Source organism: Populus trichocarpa, chromosome 3, assembly GCF_000002775.5.
Source record: "Populus trichocarpa isolate Nisqually-1 chromosome 3, P.trichocarpa_v4.1, whole genome shotgun sequence".
Classification (NCBI taxonomy): domain Eukaryota; kingdom Viridiplantae; phylum Streptophyta; class Magnoliopsida; order Malpighiales; family Salicaceae; genus Populus; species Populus trichocarpa.
The window spans coordinates 15,374,673-15,399,029 of NC_037287.2; the positions used below are offsets into that span (position 1 = coordinate 15,374,673).

Below are 24,357 nucleotides of genomic sequence, written 5' to 3' on the forward strand. Positions count from 1 at the left end.
CTGGGCTAGTTTTATGAGATACCATCCGCTTTAATTATATGATCTCAAGATTTTATCTCACAAAATATGCAATCTAAAGCTTCACGGGGTCCATATAATTACTTCAAGATCATTTCTGTATGTATACCTGTAGGAAATCAGCACAGGCTCTATAGTGGCATTAATATAGAATCAATCTAGTACACATCAAATGCAAGATACTGAAAGAATCACGTAGAGCGGTAGAGGAAGGAAGTGTAAGGGCAAGTGTACCCAAGATTTTAGTAAAGGGATAAGGATTAAATGGTAAGAGTCAAAAGCTTGACATACCGACATGTAATTTACCCCATCTTTATTACAAAAACACTTCATGTCTATGGATTTGAAGGAATCTGTGGGTCCCCCCATAAAGGATAAAAAGGAATCAACCAATCACCACAAAGACAATTCACACTAACAATAATAACACCACCTAATTACTCTCTCTGGTCTTACAGAACTGTTCTGTCCTTTCATCAGATTTCCCTCTCTCCCTTTTCATTTTCCCCATCTCAAAGAATCTTCAATCCATAATAACAAGTGTAACCAGGAGGGGGGGGATCTCTCAGGTACTGCACGTTATTTCTTTGATCACACGCAACTGTGCTATAATTCTTTTTTTTTTTTTTATTATTATTAGTTTTTATTAATTGATTGAAAGAGCTGGTGAATTTTGCAGGGGGGGTTTGTTAAGTGATGGCATCGAAACGGATCTTGAAAGAACTCAAGGATCTCCAGAAAGATCCTCCTACTTCTTGCAGCGCAGGTTGAAATCGAGATCTAATCGCTTTTTATTTCTGGGTTTTCGTTTTCGTTTTCTTTCGTGTAAGAAAGGAGCTGTCTTTGTTATGGTTTGGTTTTTGGTGTTTTTTTTGGACAAAATAAGGTTTTATAAGTTTTGGTTTTTTTTTTTACGTGTATGATGTGTCCTTCTGAAGTTGTTATGAAAGAAAAAAGGTTATTTCTTTTTTGAGAGTTGTGGTTGCGAGATGAGTATGTTTAAATGGAGTTTTAGCTTGACCGATTCGGTCTATGTTTGTGATGATCAGAGAGGGGAAAACTTGTTTGTGGATGGAAATTTCAACAAGTTCAGGGCTGCATTTGTTATTGATGGAAAGTGGTAAACAATGGTTTGAACATACACGACCTTCTATTCAAAATAAGGGGTTGCTATTGTTGGAAGGAAAAGACTTAGATTAGGGCCTTGTGGATATTCATTGTTTGGAGTGAAGAAGAGTTTGGTTTTAAGGATGTTCTATATACACGGAGCAATATAAGTCATGAGCTATTGTGTTTATTTTTCGGTCGAACCTCAATCTGTAGTATTTCTTCTACCATTTCCTTTAAGTTTTTATTGTACTAAATCTTGTTAAATCTAAAAATTAAAGAATTCTTTGTCTGAAATCTATGATGGTGGGCAAGTAAAATGCTCTGCCCACAAATGTAGTGGTCATTTTCTGTCTTTCTATTCCAAAATTCTGATTGGGAATTCATGGAAATTCTTTTTTCTGTTGCAAGAATTACAGCGCTATCTGCTTTGTTTTCTTCTATTTGTATTTTTACTATGTATTAACTTCCAACTCTGGTGTTTTAGGTTAGTTTCAGAACAGTCCCCCCCCTGATTTTTTTCTGCTTTCATTGATATGCATCTTTAGGCCCTGTTGCTGAAGACATGTTCCATTGGCAAGCTACGATTATGGGTCCTGCTGATAGTCCATATGCAGGGGGGGTCTTTCTGGTTACAATTCATTTTCCTCCAGACTATCCATTTAAACCTCCTAAGGTACATAATTGACTTAACAAGGTCATCATCGCTTAGCAGTTTCATATTTTCCTCCCTGACTTGTCACTTCCTTTGAACTACCATTATGTGATTGGACATTCCGAATAATGGTACTTTCTCATATTTGGTATACTAGCATGAACATTTATAGCCTGAACCATTAACAAACATGGCAGGATTTTGTTTTCATCTTGAGATGCTATGTGTAAGCTGATATGTCTGTTGCTGAAGAGCTGTGCTAGACATCACAGCCAACTTAAAACAAGCGAGAGGTTTCCCATTCTTCTTTGATGTCTTTGAAATGGCTTTGTTGGTTATCACCATTTGTTTTAACGTTCTGAGAAGTTTCATAGAATGGGTGAATTTTTTATTTTCTTGCAGTTCTATTTTACTTACTGTGTTGCCATTCTTTTGGATATTCTTGCAGGTTGCTTTCAGGACAAAGGTCTTTCACCCAAATATCAACAGCAATGGTAGCATTTGCCTTGATATCTTGAAGGAGCAGTGGAGCCCTGCCCTCACTATATCTAAGGTTGTTATTTAGCAGCAACCTAAATATGCTGTATAAAAATGAATATTTACATTTTTTTAATTATTTTCAATTTTAATATTCCCTAGCACTTTTGTGCTTCTTAGATGAAAGACATTACCAATCAAAATAAGGCAAAATACACTTTTGAGTTTTGCATGTGCTTTTGGGGTGTGCTAGCATGCACATGGAAAATTATTTTACCTGCTTAGGTTTTTGTTTTCATTGTCATGTCTTATATTCTTAGTGGGGCATTGCAGCAACAGAAAATAGTTTATATAGTCAAGAAATTGATCACTTGCCACAGTTTGCTGATAGATTCTGATCATTTTGAAGGTCTCATTCATAATGATGTTTTTTGTCTTTAAATGTTATCTAGAGCACAAAGGAGTGGTAGTTATTTGATTTGCATGAGTTTTTGAACACTTTGTAGAAGTTTCAAAATTTTAAATGAATAAGATTGTTGCTGGTTGGTATTCCGTTTTTTACGTTGAAATCAAGCTTCTGAAATGCGTTGTAACGCATTTGTCAAATGCAACAAGGTTTTCCCTAAAGTTTTTGGTCATGAGTTATGTAGATGATGTCATGGTGGCTCTGTTTTTTTTTTTTATTCCATCCTATATTGTTAGATGTTTGCTTGGGACATGAGAGCAGTCAGTTTGTTAAGTTGTTGAAATTATACTCTGATGTGCTCTCGGTTTTGATTTCTGCTAGTTGTGGTTTATTTGCTTGTGTTATGCAAAAGGAGAAAGTTTCTCATTCATCTATTTTCAGGTGTTGCTTTCGATTTGTTCTTTATTGACGGATCCAAATCCCGATGACCCTCTGGTGCCTGAGATTGCCCACATGTACAAGACTGACAGGAGCAAATACGAGACAACTGCAAGGAGCTGGACCCAGAAGTATGCAATGGGTTGATGTGCTGCTATCTGTGTGATAGGGAGATGATCAATTACTGCCCTCCTGATATACATTTGCTGATTTAATTGTTTGTATGAGAAATTGCCTTTAGTACTTTGAAAAACCTGTTTTACGTATCCTAATGTATCCCTATTTTCAAAAACCATGTTCAGAAACCCCATAGGATGATGAGCTGCATTCCTCCATGTTACATCCACAACTCCCATGAGTGATTGCAGAGTTTTTCTTTCTTCCATTACCGGAAGAGATGTTGATGTCCAGGAACAGGGTTACCTTTGAACTTGAAGATGCACCATGGATGATTCTTTGCATGGGAATAGTAGCAGATTCAGTTGTGTTCTCAAAACAGGGTTTTGCAACGCTTAGTATAATTGTTTTTCATATATTTTTTTTTATATCAAAAGGAACATGCAAAAAAAGAAGAGGAAATGAACAGAGACAATGGAACCAAGAGCAAAAGGCACCAGCAAAATCAATAAAGCAACAGGCAATATGTTTCACGATTTGGGTAGCAGAACCTGCTATTAAGACAGGCCTTTGTCCGTGGACCTCGGCCTCAACTCCAAAGCTTCAGATCATGGGAAAACATGCTAATAGGCTCTTCCTACTGATAGAGGCCTCCATGGGGTAGCTTCATATAACGTTGCCTGGACTAGGTCTATAGGAGAGACTCCAACGAGGAAAAAAAACAATATATTTCAAAAGTTTTTCCTGGCTTCGAAGAAAAGAAGGGAGAAGAGAGAAAGATTGAAGAGAGGATGACTAATAAACGACTTCAAAGCACATTTTGATAATTGGGTTACTTTTTTTGTTTCTTCATTTTTCTTTTCTAATTACAAGGAGATGAAGTTGTAAACCTTCATGAATTCATATTGTATGGGAGCACCATTGTTTGTTGCCCTTACTGTACAATTTACTGAAATAGTGATAGCAACAATGACAATAACAAAATTGAAGAATGATAGCTTTTTTCTTAAATCTAATTGCACGAACAGAGTCGCAGCCACCCGACAATTTCTTGTTTGAGCGAGCCAAAAACATGAAGAACGTTGAGAAAATGTTCCAAAAGAAGAAGAAGAAGAAAGGAGGACCCTTTCCATGAAAATATGTGTGCAGTGGGCTAGAAACCTAAGAGATATATAGGCCTATACAGTTAATTAAAAGGAGCCTCCTTCTTGGACATATCTCGTTGGAGCTGGCTTCTATTATTGTTGGGGCGTATAAAAGATGTGTTTAGCGAACCCCAGGAAGCCACCAAATTTTAATAAATTCAAGATTCCATGGCTTCCATTGTTGAAAACACAGCCAGCTCTGTACAGATAAATTTGTCTTTTTAGCCATTAGCCTTAATGAAGGGTCGGTGACGCATTTATATGCCAGCCCTTAAGTTATAGTACTTGGCATCCTCGCCATACCAAAAACTATTCATGACTGCCGAACCCATTAATATATATTGACCATGTTGTCTCATACATGCACGTTCTTTTTCTTTTCTTTTTTCTTTTGTTCCATGGAAAAGAAAATTAAAATGATTAATATCAAGCCGACATATGCATTAAACAGTACCAGATCTTTTATTCCATTTGATCAGAACAAACATCTTGTTTAGCTTGTGATGAATTATTCGAATTATTCGTTTAGAGCGAGCATATAGCTCCGTTTAGGAGTGTGAATCAAACAGAAATTTGTTAAAATTTAAAAAAAAATTATTTAAAATTAATTTTTTTATAATTTTTAATATATATTGATATAAAAATTAAATTTTAAAAAATATATATTTTTAATTTTTTTCTTTAATATTAGATTTTTTTATTGAATTATCCTGTTTTTATGATATGGATTGCGGGTTTGATAGATTAACCCAGTGGACTAGATTTTCTTTTCTCATTTAACTTTTCTTTTCCAATTTAATCCTTTAATAATGGATTAATTGGGAATTAAATTTCATGATTTGTTTTATTTATTTTTAATTAGGTTATTCAAGTCTTATAACCTGATAACAATACTTAACGAGTTAACCCGAGTTGACTCGGGTTGTTCTTTGTGTTTTTTTTAATTGAGGTTTTTTTTTTAATTTTATCATTTAATATTATATCAGTTGAGAATTAAGCTTCATAATCTATTTTGATTTGTTTTTTATTGGGATATCCTGGTCTCATGATCAGGGTCATGCGTTTTTGTATTTTAACCCCTTTTAAATCAAGTTATTTATTTCTTTCTAAAAGGTTATCTCGGTATCATGTCCTTCAATATTGAATTTGCTTTATGCTAGGTTGTTCTTGTCACATAAACCGGATTGTTGGTTTGACAGGTTAATCTAGTTGACTCGGTTTCTTTTTTTTAATTGAGTTTTTTTTTTCAATTCTGTCATCTAATATTGTGTTTAATTGAGAATTAAACTTTATAATTTATGTTAGGTTGTTCATGTCTCATGAACTGGATTGCGAGTTTGGCAGGATAATCTAGTTGACTCAGTTTCTTTTTCTTTTTTTTAATTGATTTTTTTTTTCAAATTCATTATTTAATATTGTATTTGATTGAGAATTAAGCTTCATAATTTATTTTGTTTTGATTTTTATAAGGTTATCTCGACTTCATGACCCGAGAATAGTACTGCCTAACAGCTTAACCTATATTGACTTGGCACATTTCTTGTGTCACTTTTTTAATTAATTTTTTTACAAATTTTATTATTCAACATTAGATCTGACAGGATCGATTGTAAATTGAGCTGTATAATTTATTTTGATATGTTCTTTAAGGAATTATCTCAGTTTTATGACTAGAGTTACGGATTTAGTAAGTTAATTCGGGTTAAATCATGTTATTTTTTTATTTTTTTATATGAGGTTATCTCGGTCTCATGATCTAAGTTATAGGTTTGGCGGATTGACTTTAGCTAGTTTTTATGTTTTTTTTTTAATTAATTTTTTTTTTAGTCTCATCTTTCAATATTTAATTGATTGAGAAATGAACTTCATAATTTATTTTGATTTTCTTTCTATATGATTATTTTGATCTTATAATCTAATCACGAGTTTAACAGATTAACATAACTATTTTTTTAATAAGATGTTTTTTGTTTCCTTCGCCCGTACAAACCAAAAAAAAAGGCAAATGAAGCTTAGTTGTATTTTCATGGGGCACTGTGACCCGTGTCTTTTTATGTGTAGCGTTGTTGTATCTGGAGATATATATTTTTAATCAAACTAAACTAGTTGGTATTTATTAACATTTCAAACATGGGAGACGTGCATATATAGCTTTCAATCTGATCCTTTTCGATCTGAAAATTGCACGTATAAACCCTAATGCATGAAAAGGAAATCAAATTAAGCCCCGGCAAAGGAATCGTGCTCACGATCGAGTTGGAAAGCCAGCCTAGCTTCCTAAATTCAGGGTCTCCAAACTCCTGGAGTAATCAAAATTTTATGTGCTTAGGGTTTGTCTGTGGTGAAGACAAGGGTGGCAAAAACAAGCTGACCCCCACTCAAATAACTCACTAGTGGATGATGTGGCCATTGTTGAGTCGCCTCATGCTTGCAAATTATATGTGGAATTTATTGATTTTAAGTATTAATAAATAAATTATGGGACTAAAAGATACATCATTCTCTCATCATGAATCCTTCTAATCATTCGACCAGCGAGATATCTATGTTTTCTTGCTGAACATTTGCTAGTGGCGACCTTTAGAGGTTATGTTTGGGTGGGCAGGCATGTTCAATTGACTTCATTAACTCCTCTCACTTTATTGCAGTACTTGATTAAGTCGGGATCATGGAATCTCAACAGCAAATTTTGGTTTAACAAGGAGTCATCTTCTTAAAGATTGCTGGATTATTGATATATAATTACTCGTTTTTTAGTTTATTCTCAATTCTGTACTGTGACCTGATTAGATTAATGTATGTAATTAACTCTTTGTCTTAGGATTAATCTATTTATATATATGCTCCACCTCTTGGGAATGATAGTCGTTATAATAATAATAATATGTATTTGAACAATAATATTATTAATATTTCTTGTACCGATAAAAATGTTTAGGTATTATAGAGTTTATTTTTCTTCAACTTAATATTAGTTTTTAAATTTCTTTTATTAATTTACGTTGAATATATACAATCTGTATCGTAAGCTAAAATTAAAAGATAATGATATTTTTAAGAAACTGAATTAGAATTTAGGTTTACGTCGACATAATATATTTTATTAAACTTAGATATATAAACACATAAGTAATTAATTACATATCACAATCATAACACCACTTTGAATTGCATCCATTTGGAGAATGTTAGATGAACAATAATAATAATAAAAAAAAGTGTTTGTGTATATATATATATATATATATATATATATATATATATATATATAAAAGGAGATGAGATGTTCACTTTTGATGAATTAAAAAAGAATGCTATAGTTTTACTGTATAAAATATAGATTAAAATGAGTATGAAATTATTCCTTGCATCTTGCATTAAAATCAAGATGCAGAGTCATCAATGCGACTACTAATTAATTTGAAGAAATAAATGAGAGCAATGGTATTGTTTGTTGTGAATCTGGCAAAGTCCTTGCATTTTAATAGTATAAAAGAGGATTAATTGCTCTTTAATATATAGCCGAAGACTTAATTTGTGGTAAGAGTGAAGAGCTCCCATTAATTATTTCTACCTCTGTCAAACATACCTTCAAGCACAACTTGACAATTTCACAACATTATTGATGTGCCTTATTATATATATATATATATATAGCAATTGAAGAAAACTGTGTGCCTACCAATTAAGGATATAATTAAACCCAGAAGAAAACTAGGGTTTTTTTTTGCCTACCCGAACCCGGCCGGGACTTGAGGGCTTGGCACCCACTTTTCAACTACAATCCAACATTTAGCCTGCCACAGGAGATTCTTTATTCTGCTTCCTTTTTCCTCTTATGAACTTGACTGGTATCTCTCGGGCAACGAGTACTCTGTCTATACATTACAGCTAAAATATATTTATTTAACACTATCCTTTTCTTTTTACAAAACAAGATATTGGAATTAAAGATATTAATTTCAATGCTTTAATTTATTCTTTTTTATAATAGATACCCGTGAGTTTTAACCTTTAAGATTCTAGGTGGTAAATATGATCCTACTCCTAACGCTCTCAATTGCGTGTTGGATCATAAAAAAGAAAAACTTTCATTTTGTAAGCTCCTCGCCTTTAAAAGAAAAGGTGAAGTTATCTATGACCATAAGTCAGGCTGTGGACCTGTGTCAATATGCATCAGTTAATGCCTAGTCTAAGAGACTGAAAGATTGGTTGGAGGGTGTATTTGTTAAAAAAAGGAACATGGCGAAATAAAACAGGAAACACGATACTCTCCCTCTCCCTCAAGTTTCATAAACGTTATGATTATGTAATAATAATCTTAGCTAGAAACGAAGGGTGTCTAGGTCACAGTGCTTCTTGAGTTGTTTAAGAACTTGTTGGGATGTGCTTAATTACTCTCGATGAAACCAGAAAACATCAGGATTAATGATATGGGATTTTTCTCTATTGTGTGGCTCGAAGATTGCTTTAGCATCTAGGAGATGATGCGCCATTGACTTGAAAGGATCTCTAACTTGTTTTCGAGTCACCGTATATATATATAGTAGTTGCAATAAGAAAATGATGAGAGATCATTTCGGAGTTTGAGAAGGGAAAAAAAACAAACATCAAGGTAATTTGTTATAGTAGTAGAAGATAAATTATTAATGAATTAACTGGACTCTCGAGGATTTTGTCGAATACAATGTACCTGTTTGCTTGTTTGTTTATCAATGCCTTCATACGGCCTGTAAATGGACAAAGTCCAAGAAATCTACAACTTTGTGCTGTGTTTGCGAACATATCCATTTACCTATTTCCCTTTTCTTTCTCTTAATTTTTTTTCTTTTTGTCGATTCTCTCGACTCCCTTCAATCCGAAAGAACTTGTCGACTTTTGGTTTTTCACTCTATTCAACCCTTCTCATTTTGCTTGGTGTCTGAGGGTTAATTAAGTGACAGGAGTTCAAAAACGGTTATAACAGTGGTCATAAACCAAGACCTGAAAATTACACTGCTTTTTACCTTGAACTGTAGTTGCAGCTAGCTATTTTACTCTGAAAGCAGAAACAGCAATACTGCTGCATTAATAATATATACACAAGCAAGTAAACTCCTTGTGGGTAAATTCCTTGTTGATTAAAAGTTTTGTTTGTTTCCACAGCTCAAGCCTGTTCTAAAAGTGTTGATACCGTTACAAGACACTAGTTAGCTTTTGTTGATCCTTTCTATTTGAACTGGCACTGCCACCAGTTAGCTTGAGCCGCCATTTTTATATTGCCACATATGAAAACATGGCAACATTCAAGCTGCCATGATCACGACTGGTCTATGTGATCGATGACTACTTGCCATTCATAGATAATTAATTAGCAACTGGCTAGTTCTTGTACAAGCTAATTAATCAAATAATCTTTGAATGTCTACAAAAACGTAGCTCTCCATCAAAGTTATGGAGAGAGTACACGAATATATGTCTAAAGTGCTAACCATTGGTGCATAATCCAAAATTTATTACAAAACAAAACGGCAATCGCTTGATTTTCTTTCTCCTCTTGGTCAAAGGCACTCTCTTTAACAAAAATCGTAGCTGTGACAGCGAGTGCTGACCATCCAATCAATTATTGACATCAAAGAACAGTGTAAGAATATATAATAAGCTTTTGAAAGCTTGGACTGTTGCTTACTTGATTGGAACAGATTGCTTACTTGATTGGAACAGAGAATACCTCACAGCACAGCTAAACCATATGAGCATGACAAAACTAGGAAAACTTACATTTTGTGATGAGGATATCCTTTGCTCGTCCTGTTTTGTTTCGATAGATCCAAAAATTAATTTTAGACCACTAATCCAAAATCACACTTTGTGAAAGATTGATTATTATTATTATTATTATTATTGCACTCGTGTTTGAGGTTGGTGAACAATCTTCTCAGATTCGACTACATATATATGGATTGTAAAATCATTAAGGTCCGTTGGGGATTGCTAGTCAGTACGTATAATTAATTCTTGCAAAGCATTTTTTGAGATATGTTAATCTCATGAGCAGGCATGTATAATTAAATTGGATAAAAAGGATTTTATTGGATGGCAAAAAATAATTTTATATTATTTTTACATTAATCAAAATTAAATCTTATCTTTAAATAGTTTTAAGAGGGTAGACCAACCAATATTGTCTCAATAAAAAAAAAACAGGGCAAAAAAAAAAATCCTCATTGTATTAACAAAGATAAAATTGTCAAAACAAAAACAAGTAGCCTTATTTAGGATATAAAAATTTAATTTAATGTGTTTAAACCAGTCCGAAATACTCTATATATTAAAAAACAAATTCCACCTCATTTGCTAACAGCAAAAGTATAGAACAACCAATTTCAACATTAAATTGAAGACTCCATTTTTATTTTTTATTTTTTTGTAATAGAAAACAAAAGTTGGAGGTGTTTTTTTTATAAAAAAACAAAAAAAAAAGTGTTAGAAAATAATATAAATTATATCTTGGGATCTTAACTAAAAATTTAAATTTTTAGGTTGAAATAATTTTTTGATAGGAAAAAGAAAAAGAAAAAGGTGGATGAGGTGAAGGAGAAGAAGAGGATATAGAGTATGAATATCTTACAAAACTTGTGCAAGGTAGCAATTAGCATAGGTATGTGTACTCAATAGAGAGCGTATACAAACTGTTTGAATTAAAATAATTAAACTTGATATTAAAAAAAATAAAAATGGCTGCTCAGGAACAATTGCTATAATAAACAAAGTGGACGAAGCCAATGAGAGGGGAAAAAAACAAACTTGGACGGCTTTTTTGTTTGACACTTCCTTCAATAAAATTATTGTTAGTCACATACCAATACGGTCTGGCCCATGAATCGAGGCCCAGTTTCTGGAGTGAGTGAATTACCATGTTGTCCTAGCAACTTTGTTGTAGTTCTTGAGTACGTGGAGGGAGGAGAAAAAATTGCTAGAAAAGAGGTGTCCATCGGACACGTTCTGACCATGAAAAGTTATAGACTCATGCACCCGTAAAGTTTTTTTTATTATTATTTTAGATAGGCTAGTTGACTCATTTTCTCAAGTCCAAGCGTCTAAACTCTTTTTATATTGCACTTTTATTTTTTATTTTTAATAAAAATCATTATAATTAAGATAATTAAAATGATATTTAAATATTACTAATTTTTTTCATAATTTTCAAATAAAATTATAGCTTTTATGGTAATATTAAGAATTACTTTATGAATTATTATATATGAACCAAATATATAAAATTTTAAAAATGTTCATCAATGTTTAATAAAAATAAAATATCATTTTTTTATTTTTTTATTATAATTATTTTCATAGTTTTCTCAGTTTAACTATTCTTTTATTTTTTAAAATTCTATCCCGTATAAATTATCGAGTCATGATTTTGAATATTTTTTAAAATTTTCTTTTTAGATTATGATAATTTTCTATTTTAAAAGATAATACTTTTTTATAAGAAAACATGTTCTTTTTCAAAATAAAAAATAAATACATGAATAAGAAAAGACAATTTTGGTTGAAGAGATATATTTTTTTCATTCTTAATTCAAACTATAAGATTTTTATGAATGTTTATTTTAAATTCCTATAGTTTTTATTCAAATAACTTGCAACTAATAAAAAACTATGTTTTTTTTATAAAAAAATACATGAATAAGAAACTAAAATTTTGCCTAACAAAATATATTTATTCCCATAATTTAAATTGTTGTCTTTCTTATAAAAATCTATTTAAATTGCAACATAACTAAATCAAAATAGATTTTTAAAATTGCCTCACCATATTGCACGAAAATAATATGGTTTTACCTGAGTTTGGTGGATTGATTTAGATATTATATTAAATTTATTAATATGATAGTTGTTATTGTTTTACTAGCAACTATATTCTAAACTTTTTCGTTTAACTAGTTATGCTAGCTGATGGTCTTTCTAGAAAACTCAAAAAAGAAAAAAAAAACCTTCATACATAAAGAAAGATATGCTAAAAAATGATTGATAAAATAAACAATCCATTAGGTAATTAATTATCCATATAAAATTTTCAATAATAACATATGTATTAAATTCACATAGCATCAATATATATCATCAACATTTGATGACGGCTCTGAAAACTTTACAAAGATTACGTTTTTTCCAAGGTTATTATGCGTTGGAAAGAGTAGATATGGTTGGGTTAGAAAAGAATACATGCGAAACAATTCTTATTTAATTATAGATTTAAGTTTAAGTTAACATTGATGATGGAGGAATAAAATATATAGTTTTAGCCTTTTAGGAGATTAATTATGTTGTGTGTTTGCAAAACTTAGAGGGGAACAAAAGAAATAAATGACTTACCTTGGGTTGGTGATGGATGGACCAGATCTGACTATAGATAGTACTGTATATGGTGTAGCAATTAATTCTATTAGAGCTTTTAAGGGCTCAAAAAAGACTCTTCTCATGCTAATTTTCTGGGTTCTTCAAATGAAAATTATCAAAAAATAAATAAATAATTTTTCCTCAACATTACTGTTAATTACTACTTAATTATATCAACAACTATATGAGATTTAGACTCGTTATAGAGCTGTAATAAGTAGAAAATAAAATGCGCTGGAAAATTAAAAACTTCTTGTTTTTTAAATGTTTTTTTGTTTAGAAATGTATTAAAATGATATATATTTTTTATTTTTAAAAAATTATTTTTAATATTAGAATGTAAAATTATAACTATATGAAAATTAAATAAAATAAATTTAAAATAAAAAGATTAATTTCTTCCAAATCAATCCACTAACAAGAACATGCATTGAAAGTAGATCTTTACCGTCACATCACTCCACTCGCTTTATTCACCCAGTTAGCTAATGGAACGGAAACATTAAAATCATGGAAATAAAATCATCACGTTTCCATTAAGAAAAATCAAAATGCATAGACCAGTGAATGCAAGGCACTTCTCAAGCCGAATGAATTGAAGCCAGCTAATACGACATTGGATTTCCATGGTTATAACCAGCAAAACCATCAAACCAGAACCATGGTTAAGGAAACAAAGAACAGTGATAACCACACATTAATGAGAGTTTAGCAAAACAAATTTACAGGCATCTCCCAAGCTCAATGACCTGAAGCCAGCTAAGAAAAAACATTAAGAACCCATAAAAATTAAGGGAAAAAAAAAGAGAGAGAGAGTTATAAAATGGCCCCAAATTCAAGGTTGCCTGCCACGTTAATCCTAGCTGTAAAATTTCGAAGGGATAAGAGTAGATGGTAAAAAACCACACTGAATCAATGAGCCAGCACTGAGTGTAACGGCAACTGGATCCTCTAATCGCAAAAGACAAAAACATCCCATGAAGGTTTAACACTTTAAGAATAGTAATTAAGGGCCATTAAACGGGGTTATTAAAACATTGCTAATATTCTTAGTCAAACGAAAGACTGAACTAAGTGTCTGGTCTCACGTGACCGAGAATCCTCAATTCCAAGACTCTTTAGCCGAGTCAGCAGTGAAAAACACAGCCTCCTATTGGTTGAGCACTCTCCCACCGGGCCGACCTTTCCACGTGTAGGAATCCTACGTCCCCATTTACGTAGCTCCTCGTTCAAAATATCTTGCCTTCTCATCCGGGTTTCTCTCTATACACCTGTCGTTCAGCCAGCATCTCATTGCTCATTAGACACGCACTCCACCCCTGCGAAGAAAAACAAACAGCACAAATCTTAATTTAGACCCTGAACTTTATAGAGACTGCCAGATAAGTCTTAAGCTCTGAAAGGATGAGCTTCTGATTTCGTAGCCATCCACAAGTATTTTGAAATTTTAGTAAATGGTTTTGAATTTTGAAAGATGATTTAACAGATAAACTCTTGAATCAGATTTTAAATATCAAGTGCACTACAACCATTTTTAAACACTTATAATCAAATATATAAACCCACAACAGAAATGAATTGTGGTAGGAACAGATTTTTATATTTCAATTGGAGTCTTAAAAGTTCAAGAACAGTATCAATTGAATCCCCTTCTATATACCTTTTAATTTATATTATCCAAATTGTATGCTTACGAATGAAAAATTAAATTATTTTATAAGTTACTAGGTCTTGTTAAAAATTGTTAATGAATTTATAGCAAAGTCATTCGAAAATATCCACAAGCTCAACCAGACATAAAAAGAAATAGACTGAATTGAAATTTAGTTTATAAAGCGAGGACTAACATGAAGCAAGCCCAGACAAAATATTTGGAAATTAAAGATTAAAAAATTAAATGGGGATAGTGGACCGGGTTTACGGCTTAATTGGGATCCTATATAAAAGAGCTGTTTTGGTATCCACCCACAAACCTCGACTGTGCTGGCTCTCTTATCACTCCATCTCCCTTCTCTCTCTCTCTCGTTTCTTGAATCCTCCCATTTCCTTTAATTTCTAGTACCAAGAAAAACACTTTGTGTTCCTCTGATTCCCTAACAAAAGCTCCTCTTCACTTCCTTCTCCGAGTGAGTGTGTGCAAAAGCAGTTTGTCTGTACAACAACGGCGGCGGCGGCAGAAGAAGGCAGTACCGCTGGTGATTCTAAACATTTTATTCCTTTATTATTCCCTTTCTTTTTCTCTCCGGTAAAGCTACCAACTTTCTTTCAAAGAGACTTTCACTTTTGCTTCTTTCTATTACTGCCGTAGTTCTTGGTGTCTCCTCTGTCTTTCCCTTCCAGTATCACTCCCTCACTCGCCATATCTTCACATTTCTCTACTCTTATAGCTCTTCCCGGTTTAGTGTCTTTAAACAATCCTCTTGTAACTTTCCTTGAAGTTTCTCGTCCTTCAATAACCACAACAGGGTCTCTTTATATCCATCTCCTACCTATCTTTCTCTTTATTCTCCTCGTGTCCAGTCTCAAAAAGAATCTCTCTATCTTCTTTTGAGTCTTTCTTGTATTCTTACACCCGTCCTTCCTGTACACTCCCGGCTTCATTTTCCGTGCTTTGCCACGCGATAAAAAAGAAACCCATCATGAAAATGGATCATCCAGTCAAGTTTACTGAGCATAGAAACCAAACCAAACTTTCAGCCCCATTTTTGTCAAACCCGGTCCAATACTCAAAACCACCAAAGATTGTACGGATATCAGTAACTGACACATACGCAACTGACTCTTCAAGTGACGAAGAAAACGAGGTTTCAAGAGTCTCTTCTCGTAAACGACATGTGACAAGAGTCAAAAAGTTTGTCAATGAAATTACGATAGAGCCATCAGCACCACCATCAAGAACCGCTGATTGTGTCACAAGCGACACCGGTTTGAGGGCCAGACCGTCGAGGAGTGCTAGGAAGAAGGTTGGCGTTGATGTGTCTCAGGCGAGACGGTTGCCGGCGACGGGGGTGGTGGGGAAGAAGTTTAGAGGGGTGAGGCAAAGGCCTTGGGGGAAATGGGCGGCCGAGATTAGAGATCCTTTGAGACGTGTACGGCTGTGGCTAGGTACTTACGATACTGCTGAAGAAGCTGCTATGGTTTATGACAATGCGGCTATTCAGTTGCGTGGAGCTGACGCGCTCACTAACTTTGTCACTCCTCCGGCGAGATGTTCACCGGCTGCAGCCACCTCCGGGTACATATCCGGTGATGAGTCAAATAGCAACCACAATATTAACAATGACAATGTTAATGTTAGCTCTCCAATTTCAGTGCTCCGGTTTAGTGAAGAAGCCGAGTCTCAAAGTGTCGGTTCAAGCAGAGAAACCCGAAAGACCGGAAATGAAGTCCGGGAAGTAAAGGAGGACTCCTGTGTATCGGAAAACTTTTCCGACTTTTCGGAGCATAATTCCTCTATCGACAGTCTATTTCCTCCAACAACCGACATTTATGAATTCCGGAGTTCAGTGAGGGGTATTTTTGAGGAAACAACAATTTTTGCTGATGGTGGGTTTTTAAAAGATGATGATTTTAGGGACATGGATTTGGATTTCGGGTTCGGGTTCGGGTTCGGGTTATCTAGCTGGAACGTTCAAGACCATTTTCAAGATATTGGTGATTTGTTCTGGTCGGATTCTCTTATAGCCATTTGAAGATGGCAATAACAATATATGAACGGCATCGCTTTTTTTCCGGCATCGTCAATTTTGTTTCGGCGAGAAGCATATATCGGTCGTGTTTTTTCCCATGTAGCAGCTGTACCAATTTTGTTTGTTTTTTGTTTTTATTATCTTTTGTTTTATGTAAGAGTTTATTATGTGAAATATGAGTGTTAGTAATATAAAAATTAACTCCGTCACAGTAACGGTGATGGTAGAGTTTGGCTACTTGTGCCTTTTGTGGCGTTTTATTGACCTTTGAGATGGCACATGTCCAGTGCACGTGATTTGTCACCATTGTCTTTGAAAAGAGAAAGCATGCTATCAGCTAGTGGAAGACAATCTTACCATAATAATGTAAGGTACATTTCGAATAAAGTTATGGAGTAGTGTGATTTTTATTTTTATTTTTATTTTTATCACTCGGCTGTGTTAGTTTTTGTTGGCTTGTAGATTTCCTTTCTTGTGTCCAGTCAGGACATTAGGATGAATAAATATTTTTGTTAATTTAGTGATTGGGAACGCGCATCTAAACCCTATTTCAACAAAAAATTAAATTGATTTTATTATTATTATTGTTAAATTATTTTAATATATTGATGTTAAAAATAAATTTTAAAAAATAAAAATTATTATTTTAATATATTTTTAATACAAATATTTTAAAAAATAATCGCTATCTAAAAATTATAATTGTAATATGTTGGATAATTGTTCGGTGAATTTTAGAGTAGACAACAAGAAAAATAATTTTTCATGAAATTATTAATTCAAAAATTAATGATATTTTTAAAAATCAAATTAATGATATCTAAAAATTAATTTGAATACAAGAAATTACTCTAACTACACAGTATGATTTGGGGTTAAAAAATTCTTAATAATCCAATATAATTTATTCTCATGTTACCTTTCACTATAATCTAATTGAACTTTGACATGTGGGATATGTCCATTTTTTTTAAAAGAAGAGTTATTCAAATGGGGATCTTGAAGAAACATTAATAAATGGAAAATAACAACAATAAATACACTCAAATTAGTAAAAATAAAACAAAAAAAACCCAAATCAAAAGAAAGCAGAGAAGCGTGTGTTAGATTTGATGTCAAGGGAGTAAAAAACGAAAGGGAAATCTGTTGCATATTTAACGAGATATTTGATATAGGATTTGGCAAGAATTGACGGCATCTAGGATGTGCAAGCCCGGGATACAGTAATGGCCGTTCAAGGTAAGGAATGGCAGCTGCTGCAGCCTACCAGATAGCTAGCGGAGTAGTGATCAGTCAAGCACAGCGAGGCTAGTGGTCGTGTCTCTAGTGACTCAGATTTTTGCCATGGCTGCATTAACAACAAAAAGGGTCAGAGTGGAATTTCTCATTGGTATTACTATACAACATGTTTATTTTTATGATAAAATATGAAATGGATTATAATAAAATAAAAAATTATATACGATAAATATTATTATTTTCTTAGAATTTTAAAGAATTTTTTAAACCACTTATGAATTCAAGAGTTGCTTAAAACAAAAATAAACACAATAATTTACCAGATTAGTATATTTTAGTTTACATAAAAATAAACATATTATTATTATGTTCACTACTTAGCCGAGGAAACCTAATAGTATTTTACTGAGAAAGGTTCAAAGCTAAAAAATATTTATTTTGATGTAATAATCTACTAGATCAGTATCTCTTAACAAATCTTTGAATCGTTTTCAAACTGGTTAGATAGTTTTCATTCACATGGAGGGTTATTGAAAATTTGTTTTAATTAACCTGATTTGAATAAATTATTTGTGAATGAGAAATTAATATAAAAAACTCCTTGATTTTCTTGCTCAAAGAACTCTTGTTTTTTTTAGATTTAATTATTAATTTACGACGGCTAATCAAATATTAGTAATGATATGGATTAATTTTTCAATATTTTAGCTTTCAAAATTCACTATATAAAAAAGGAAGGGTGAATGAAGAGTTTTAAACTATAATTTTTTAGATTCTTACACTCTTCCTCACCTCATTTTTAGTGTTTTAGTTCTTTTTTTTTTATACTTTGGTTTTCCTTTCAAATCTAGACCTTAAATTCATCTTGTTAAGAGATATTTGAGTCATATATTCTTTGGTTTAAAGACCTTTATTAGAAGTTCATATACACTAATATGGTGTTATTGGAATCTTGTGAGGCATAATACAAACATCATAGTCGCATAAGTAGAGAACAATAAAGTTTTAAGGATAAAGAATTTATAATTGACAACAACAAAAATTTCATTACTTTAAAGTGCTTCACCAAATAAATCCTCTTATTTGTTTTAATTTAAACATGTAATTTTTTTTATTACTGGTCTAGATGCTAAAACTTTAAATTAACATCAATTATAATTTTAAATATATGCATAATATGCATGCTAGTATTCTATTATTATTTTTATGATGAAATCATGTTTGATATTAGTTGTATTTTTACATACTTATAGTTTTAAATATATATAAACTCTAAATTTTTATTGGATATTTTTTATTTAGCATGTTTTTTTTTATGAAAAATTAAATATTTTTGCCCACAAGTGTGTGTGTATATAAACTTAGATTTTTTTAATATATATAATTGAATATGTAGGAGGAGGTCACGTCAGATCCATTGTTGAATAGATTTGGCGACAAATAAATCCCAACTTTGCCAATGCATACAAAAAGAAAACAATCTGAGAGGATCTTCTTACATGTCTGATTAACGGTTTTGTTTCTTGTACCTCGTTCAGTGCAGCAGGATGACAATTAGATGCTCTCTTGTTTTTTTTTTTTTTAAGGTTAATATTACATTTCAAAATATATTTTATTTAAAAATATATTAAAATAATTTTTTATTTTATTTTTTAAAATTTATTTTTTATATCTCAAAACAATTTAAAAATATAAAAAAATATTTTTTTTTTTTTAAATAACAGAACAACCATTCAAGATGTCCGGCTAATCCATCACTGCTGTTATAGTACAGTTTTGAATATGGTGGCCCTACTGGCACAGTACCACATTCTGTGCTTATTTGGACCCTCCATTTTGGATAAGAGTAACCCTTCTCTACCTTTGACTAGTCCATCGAAACTGGGCCTCTTAATCTTCCATGTCCCAAAAATTGTTGTTATTTTATTTCACAGGCAAGTAGGTTGATTTTTGAGCCACCTTGCACTCTGCCTATATATATTGTCGAAAGATGGACTAACTAAACACATTTAGTGGTAAAATAGGTGAATATGGAGAATAATAATAATTATACCTTAAACAAGGAATGCCATAGTTCTTAAGTTTATAGACATATCAAGGGATTTCCATCTTAAATATATATATCAAAGATTAAAGTTAAAATTGATTTTAATTAGATATAAGAATAACAGAATACATTAATGCCATGTTTCGTTTAATGTGAAACTAAGGAAGCATTTGGAAACGCGGTTTAACCCGCGTTCCCAAAAAATTTGAATTTTTTTTTTTAAATTTAATATGGTTTGTACGTTTTTTATCGTTTTGATGTGCTGATGTCAAAAATGATTTTTAAAAAATGAAAAAACATCATTAGCATGTATTTTGACATGAAAAGTTATTTGAAAAGCAACCGCAACCACACTGTCAAACACACTCTAAGAGTTGAATGTGCCGAACCAAACCAAACTCTAAAAAGTGAACAAACAAGAATTTGTAAATATTGAGGAGGGAAACACGATCGCATCAAGGATTTGTAAATAAGTTTTCAAAGGGAGCCATTTTATTTTACTAGTAAGTAAAACCAGGAATCCAACACATGAAAACCCAGATGCTACGCGTACTCTCTCATGAATGAACACGCCTTGCTAATTAAATTGCTATAAAAAGGGTCTAAGAATTCCCTTGGATCATGTATCGGCCTGGGTTACACAAGTAGCTCTGCTGCATAACTAATATTGTTCATCACATTCCCTTCAACATCCCCTTTAAAGACGAGGAAACAAGAGGGCAAAACTGCATTCAATTAGCGAGCCGTGCTCAATCCTCAGGGTGAGGTGGTCACGTGAAATTTTCATGGGTTTTTTTCTGCATAAAAATCCCAGCGTTCACTTTCCTCCAGCAGTCCAGACACCCAGTTGGATATCAGCGTGGCAGTCAAGTTTCTCAAATTGAAATAAAAGAAGCCAAGATGCAATATCGTGGGTGGAAAAGTAGGCAGGTAGGGCAAGAGGTGTCAAATTCAAGTGAAGAGAACAAATTTGTGTGGAAATGAAAGATGGATATGCAAGTGGAGCAGTGTATGCGCGCAGGTAGATACATAGTAATTTATGGTATCTCATGAACTGTGTTGGATGATATAAATGCATGCACTCTTCTCGAGCACGCACTTCTTGTGCCACTTACCAAGTACCCATGCCTCTGGAATTTCATGAACTCAACAACTATAAATGATGATCATAATTAAGATAATGTTTCCAACAACCTTTCAACAGGAAATAAAATATTGCTATTCTTTTGTTTCAACCAGGAATGACTTCATTCACTTCGACTCTTACAAAAGAATGGCGTCAAGGACGAAAGGGTGCCCGTTTACGGGCAAAAAGTGAAACTTTTTTCAGGCTTCGATCCATTTGGGCATATGCGTGCAAGGGATTTCCCCTCTGGAGGAATGGCTTGGATCAAACAGTTCAAATCATCAGATAAAATGAAAACAGAAATATTACTCCAATATTAGTAAAACTTGGATCAAGTCGAAAATACACGGATCTCGCATAACTCACATGTTGAATCCATATAATTATCTTTCTTTTTTCCATATATTTTTTCTTTATTATAAATGTGAATGTCCGAGCCAGCTTGTGTACATCTAGACTAATCTCACGCAAGGGCGGAGGAGTATAGGAGGCTAAGGTGGGCTGTAGCCCAGGTTAAAAAACAATTATTAAAAAACTCAATACTCTCCCTGCATAACCTTTACATCATATTTGTGAAGGGAATTAAGGGTCGCTTGAACCGCTTGTCTTCTGCCTGCGTTGGTGATATGGTCATGGCCACTGTCAAGAAGGGGAAGCCTGATCTCAGAAAGAAGGTTATGCCTGCTGTCATTGTTAGGCAGCGTAAGCCTTGGCGCCGAAAGGATAGTGTTTTCATGTATTTTGAAGATAATGCTGGTGTCATTGTGAACCCCAAAGGAGAAATGAAAGGCTCAGCAATTACCGGTCCAATTGGGAAGGAGTGTGCTGATCTTTGGCCTAGGATTGCAAGTGCAGCTAAAGCTAAGAGCTTTAATTTGTCTGTTCCTTTTTTTTGGGAATTATACTGTCGTTAAGTCCTATATGTTTTTGTAGGGTTAATTTTAGTTGTGTTTTTGTTATTTTGACTAAATTTTATTTGGAGCTTTATATGCAGTAATGAACTTTATGGATTTTGTGCAAGAAAAAAAAAAATTTCGGGGCTCCGTCCCGAACCCCAGCAAGGGGCGCTGCGTCTTACAAACGTATCTGTTAAAATAAAAAATAAAAACTTTCCATTTTGTTTTTTTTTTTTAAAAAAATCCACTCCTTACAAAGATTTTGTCTTCTATCATTTATTTAAATCCACTCTTTTACCTTTATCAATAATTGAGAAGCACCATGAGATTTTAATTTTCTTCTTCTCAACAACATCGGGTTTTAGCTTAGGTTTTGAAGAGGAATTTAAACAGAGAGTCACAAGAGTGCAAAACCATCACGATCAAGTAAGAATTTTCAAGCTCTAACTTAGCTCTATAACAAGGATCAGTAACAGTTTATAGTCCAGGATAAAAAAAATTCCTAGCTCCGCCTTTGATCTCACGGGCCCTGAAGTTAACGACCATACAAGCTTCTAGTGATATTGAGAGAACTCGAACTCGTGACCATTTGAAAGTAAATTTAAGACCTGACTAGTTGAACTACCTCAAAAATTAATGAAATTGATGAAAAAATTAAAAAACAGTTAGGGCCAAATTCAAATGACCTCAACCCAAGCCAAAACAGATTGGTGTGTTCAAAGCATTTTAATGGCTATTTTTCTAGGCTTGACTTACCCGATATATGAGAAAACCAACCACGAACACATCATAATGTAAAATAACGAGCTCAAAAATATTAACGGCATCTCACTCTTCTTGACTTGCTAATTGTTAATATAACCCCTATATTTTTCTACCAATGACAATTTCCTGCTAGCATGTCTTGTCCTTTCAAGGGGCATCGCTGATAGCTAATCTCTCTATCAATAGCATAATAAAACATTATAATCAATGATAAACATCAATCTTTTTATTAATAGTATAACGATGAACAACTTATTTTTTTAATTTATCATGATGTAATTTTCAGTCATTATTTTACTCTGTATAAAATAAGTTAACATGATCGAGATTTATAAATACCCGTATCACCATATAAGTTAACATTAGTAAGTACACCACATAAAAACAAGTCTAAATAATAAGAATTTATAAACTAAGCACGACATACCATGCAAGGCAACATAGCCACATTGCTAATCTTGTGCTTCTGCTTCTCTCACCTATTACATTGCTCATCTCCCCTTTATATTTACAAATTTAAGCTTTGGAAGGTCTTATATTTTGATAGAGGTTTTTGCAAGAAAGTTTATGGAAATTATCTCGGCGTTTCACCAACTAACTAGTGATCAAACTTAGTCACTCTATCTTTTCAAAAAAAGTTTATTAAGAGATTCAGAAAAGATTTATTATTTTTTTACACAACAACCTTTTAAAATTAAAATATTATGTTCCAACCCGCCAATCGTCCCCTTATTGCTGGTTCAAGTGGTAAAAATAAGATGAGTTTAAGATAAATGACAGGTGCCTTGTGCACATCTAGAAATCAAATATTCTTCAACAATTTTAAATATAAAGCATTATTTGGACCGTCTGTTTGGATTTGGGCCGTGATTTTTGTCCCCAGCTCACTAATCCAATAGATTTATTAGGGTGTCTCAAAAAAAGAAAAAATAAATAATAAAAAAACAGGTTTCCATGCTAGCCTCCCCAATCCTTCCCGTCAATATACGATAATCGTGTTGTTGGGCTAGTGAGCTAGTCTCATCTGATGCAATATTCAGTGATGGGCCTATTTTTAGATTCATTTTGTAACAGCAATACTTGGGCTTTTTTCCTTCTCCTAATCAGAGGAGCATTTTAAAGATTTAAAGCCCATTTTAACCATTCGATTATAGGAATCAAACCTTAAGACCCCATAGGCCCATCAAAAAACACCTCGACTTGGCCTCTGCATTATAAGCCTGTTTTCTGCAACATTCGAGAAACCAGCTGTTTTCTTGAAGCCACGGGCGGGAGCCTGTCCCGAAGTGGTTTTTTTTTTCTTCTTAAAAAAAGAAAAAAGTCTTCTCGAGAACAAAGCTACAGGTTCAAAGTCCAAAAAGAGGAAAATTAACCTTAACAGGGTTTAATACTACTTCACCAAAACCCTCAATTTTTTTATAAAGAAAACAAGAAATGGAGGAAGCGCGTGCAAAGCCCGTGTGTGCAGAGGAAGCACTGAATCTGTTAAACTGTGTTGCCCAATCGCCTTATGATCAAGACAAATGTGTCCGTCTCTTGCAAACTTTGAGAGAGTGTGTTCTCAATAAGGTGTGTTTTAGCTCTTATTTCTGTGATGTTATTTATTATTATTATTTTATTTTACATATGGGTTTTGGATGTGAAGAATTGTGTCCATCATTGTCAGTATAGTTGTTGGTATTGGGTCAATTGTCAAATTGATTATCCTTTCATAGAAAAGACTCGAGATTTTTGGTGATTTTATTTCGTGGAGAAATTGGTATATAAAATTTTGATAGAAATGAGGCAGCTTTGAAGATGTATTCTTCAAAGGTGAAAAAACATTGTAACTTTGGAGTTGTTTG

General features: G+C 32.9%; 3 protein-coding genes across 3 annotated transcripts; all 3 read left to right on the forward strand.

Annotated features, from left to right (window-relative positions):
• The first annotated feature begins 419 nt into the window (after positions 1-419).
• On the forward strand, positions 420-3,597 carry LOC7497821 (ubiquitin-conjugating enzyme E2-17 kDa). The gene is made up of 5 exons (XM_002303588.4): positions 420-587; positions 698-784; positions 1,674-1,801; positions 2,229-2,333; positions 3,105-3,597. Exons 2-5 carry the CDS (start codon positions 715-717, stop codon positions 3,246-3,248), a joined length of 447 nt encoding a protein of 148 aa, XP_002303624.1. The 5' UTR covers positions 420-587; positions 698-714; the 3' UTR covers positions 3,249-3,597.
• Positions 3,598-14,728: 11,131 nt separating this feature from the next.
• LOC7497822 (ethylene-responsive transcription factor CRF1) lies at positions 14,729-16,677 on the forward strand. The gene has a single exon (XM_002303589.3). It carries the CDS (start codon positions 15,391-15,393, stop codon positions 16,441-16,443), a length of 1,053 nt encoding a protein of 350 aa, XP_002303625.2. The 5' UTR covers positions 14,729-15,390; the 3' UTR covers positions 16,444-16,677.
• A 4,642-nt stretch (positions 16,678-21,319) lies between these two features.
• LOC7497823 (60S ribosomal protein L23) lies at positions 21,320-21,822 on the forward strand (the record flags this gene model as incomplete). Its single annotated transcript, XM_024598129.2, has 1 exon — positions 21,320-21,822. A coding segment is annotated over one exon (447 nt), but the record flags the coding sequence as incomplete, so codon positions are not given.
• Between the last annotated feature and the right edge of the window lie 2,535 nt (positions 21,823-24,357).

Bases quoted from the DNA above. Each gene is read 5' to 3' on its own strand.
- LOC7497821 (XM_002303588.4), top strand. From the start codon at position 715: ATGGCATCGAAACGGATCTTGAAAGAACTCAAGGATCTCCAGAAAGAT. The intron at 1,802-2,228 runs GTACATAATTGA...ATATTCTTGCAG, and splicing joins ATCCATTTAAACCTCCTAAG to GTTGCTTTCAGGACAAAGGT. The intron at 2,334-3,104 runs GTTGTTATTTAG...ATCTATTTTCAG, and splicing joins CTGCCCTCACTATATCTAAG to GTGTTGCTTTCGATTTGTTC.
- LOC7497822 (XM_002303589.3), top strand. From the start codon at position 15,391: ATGAAAATGGATCATCCAGTCAAGTTTACTGAGCATAGAAACCAAACC.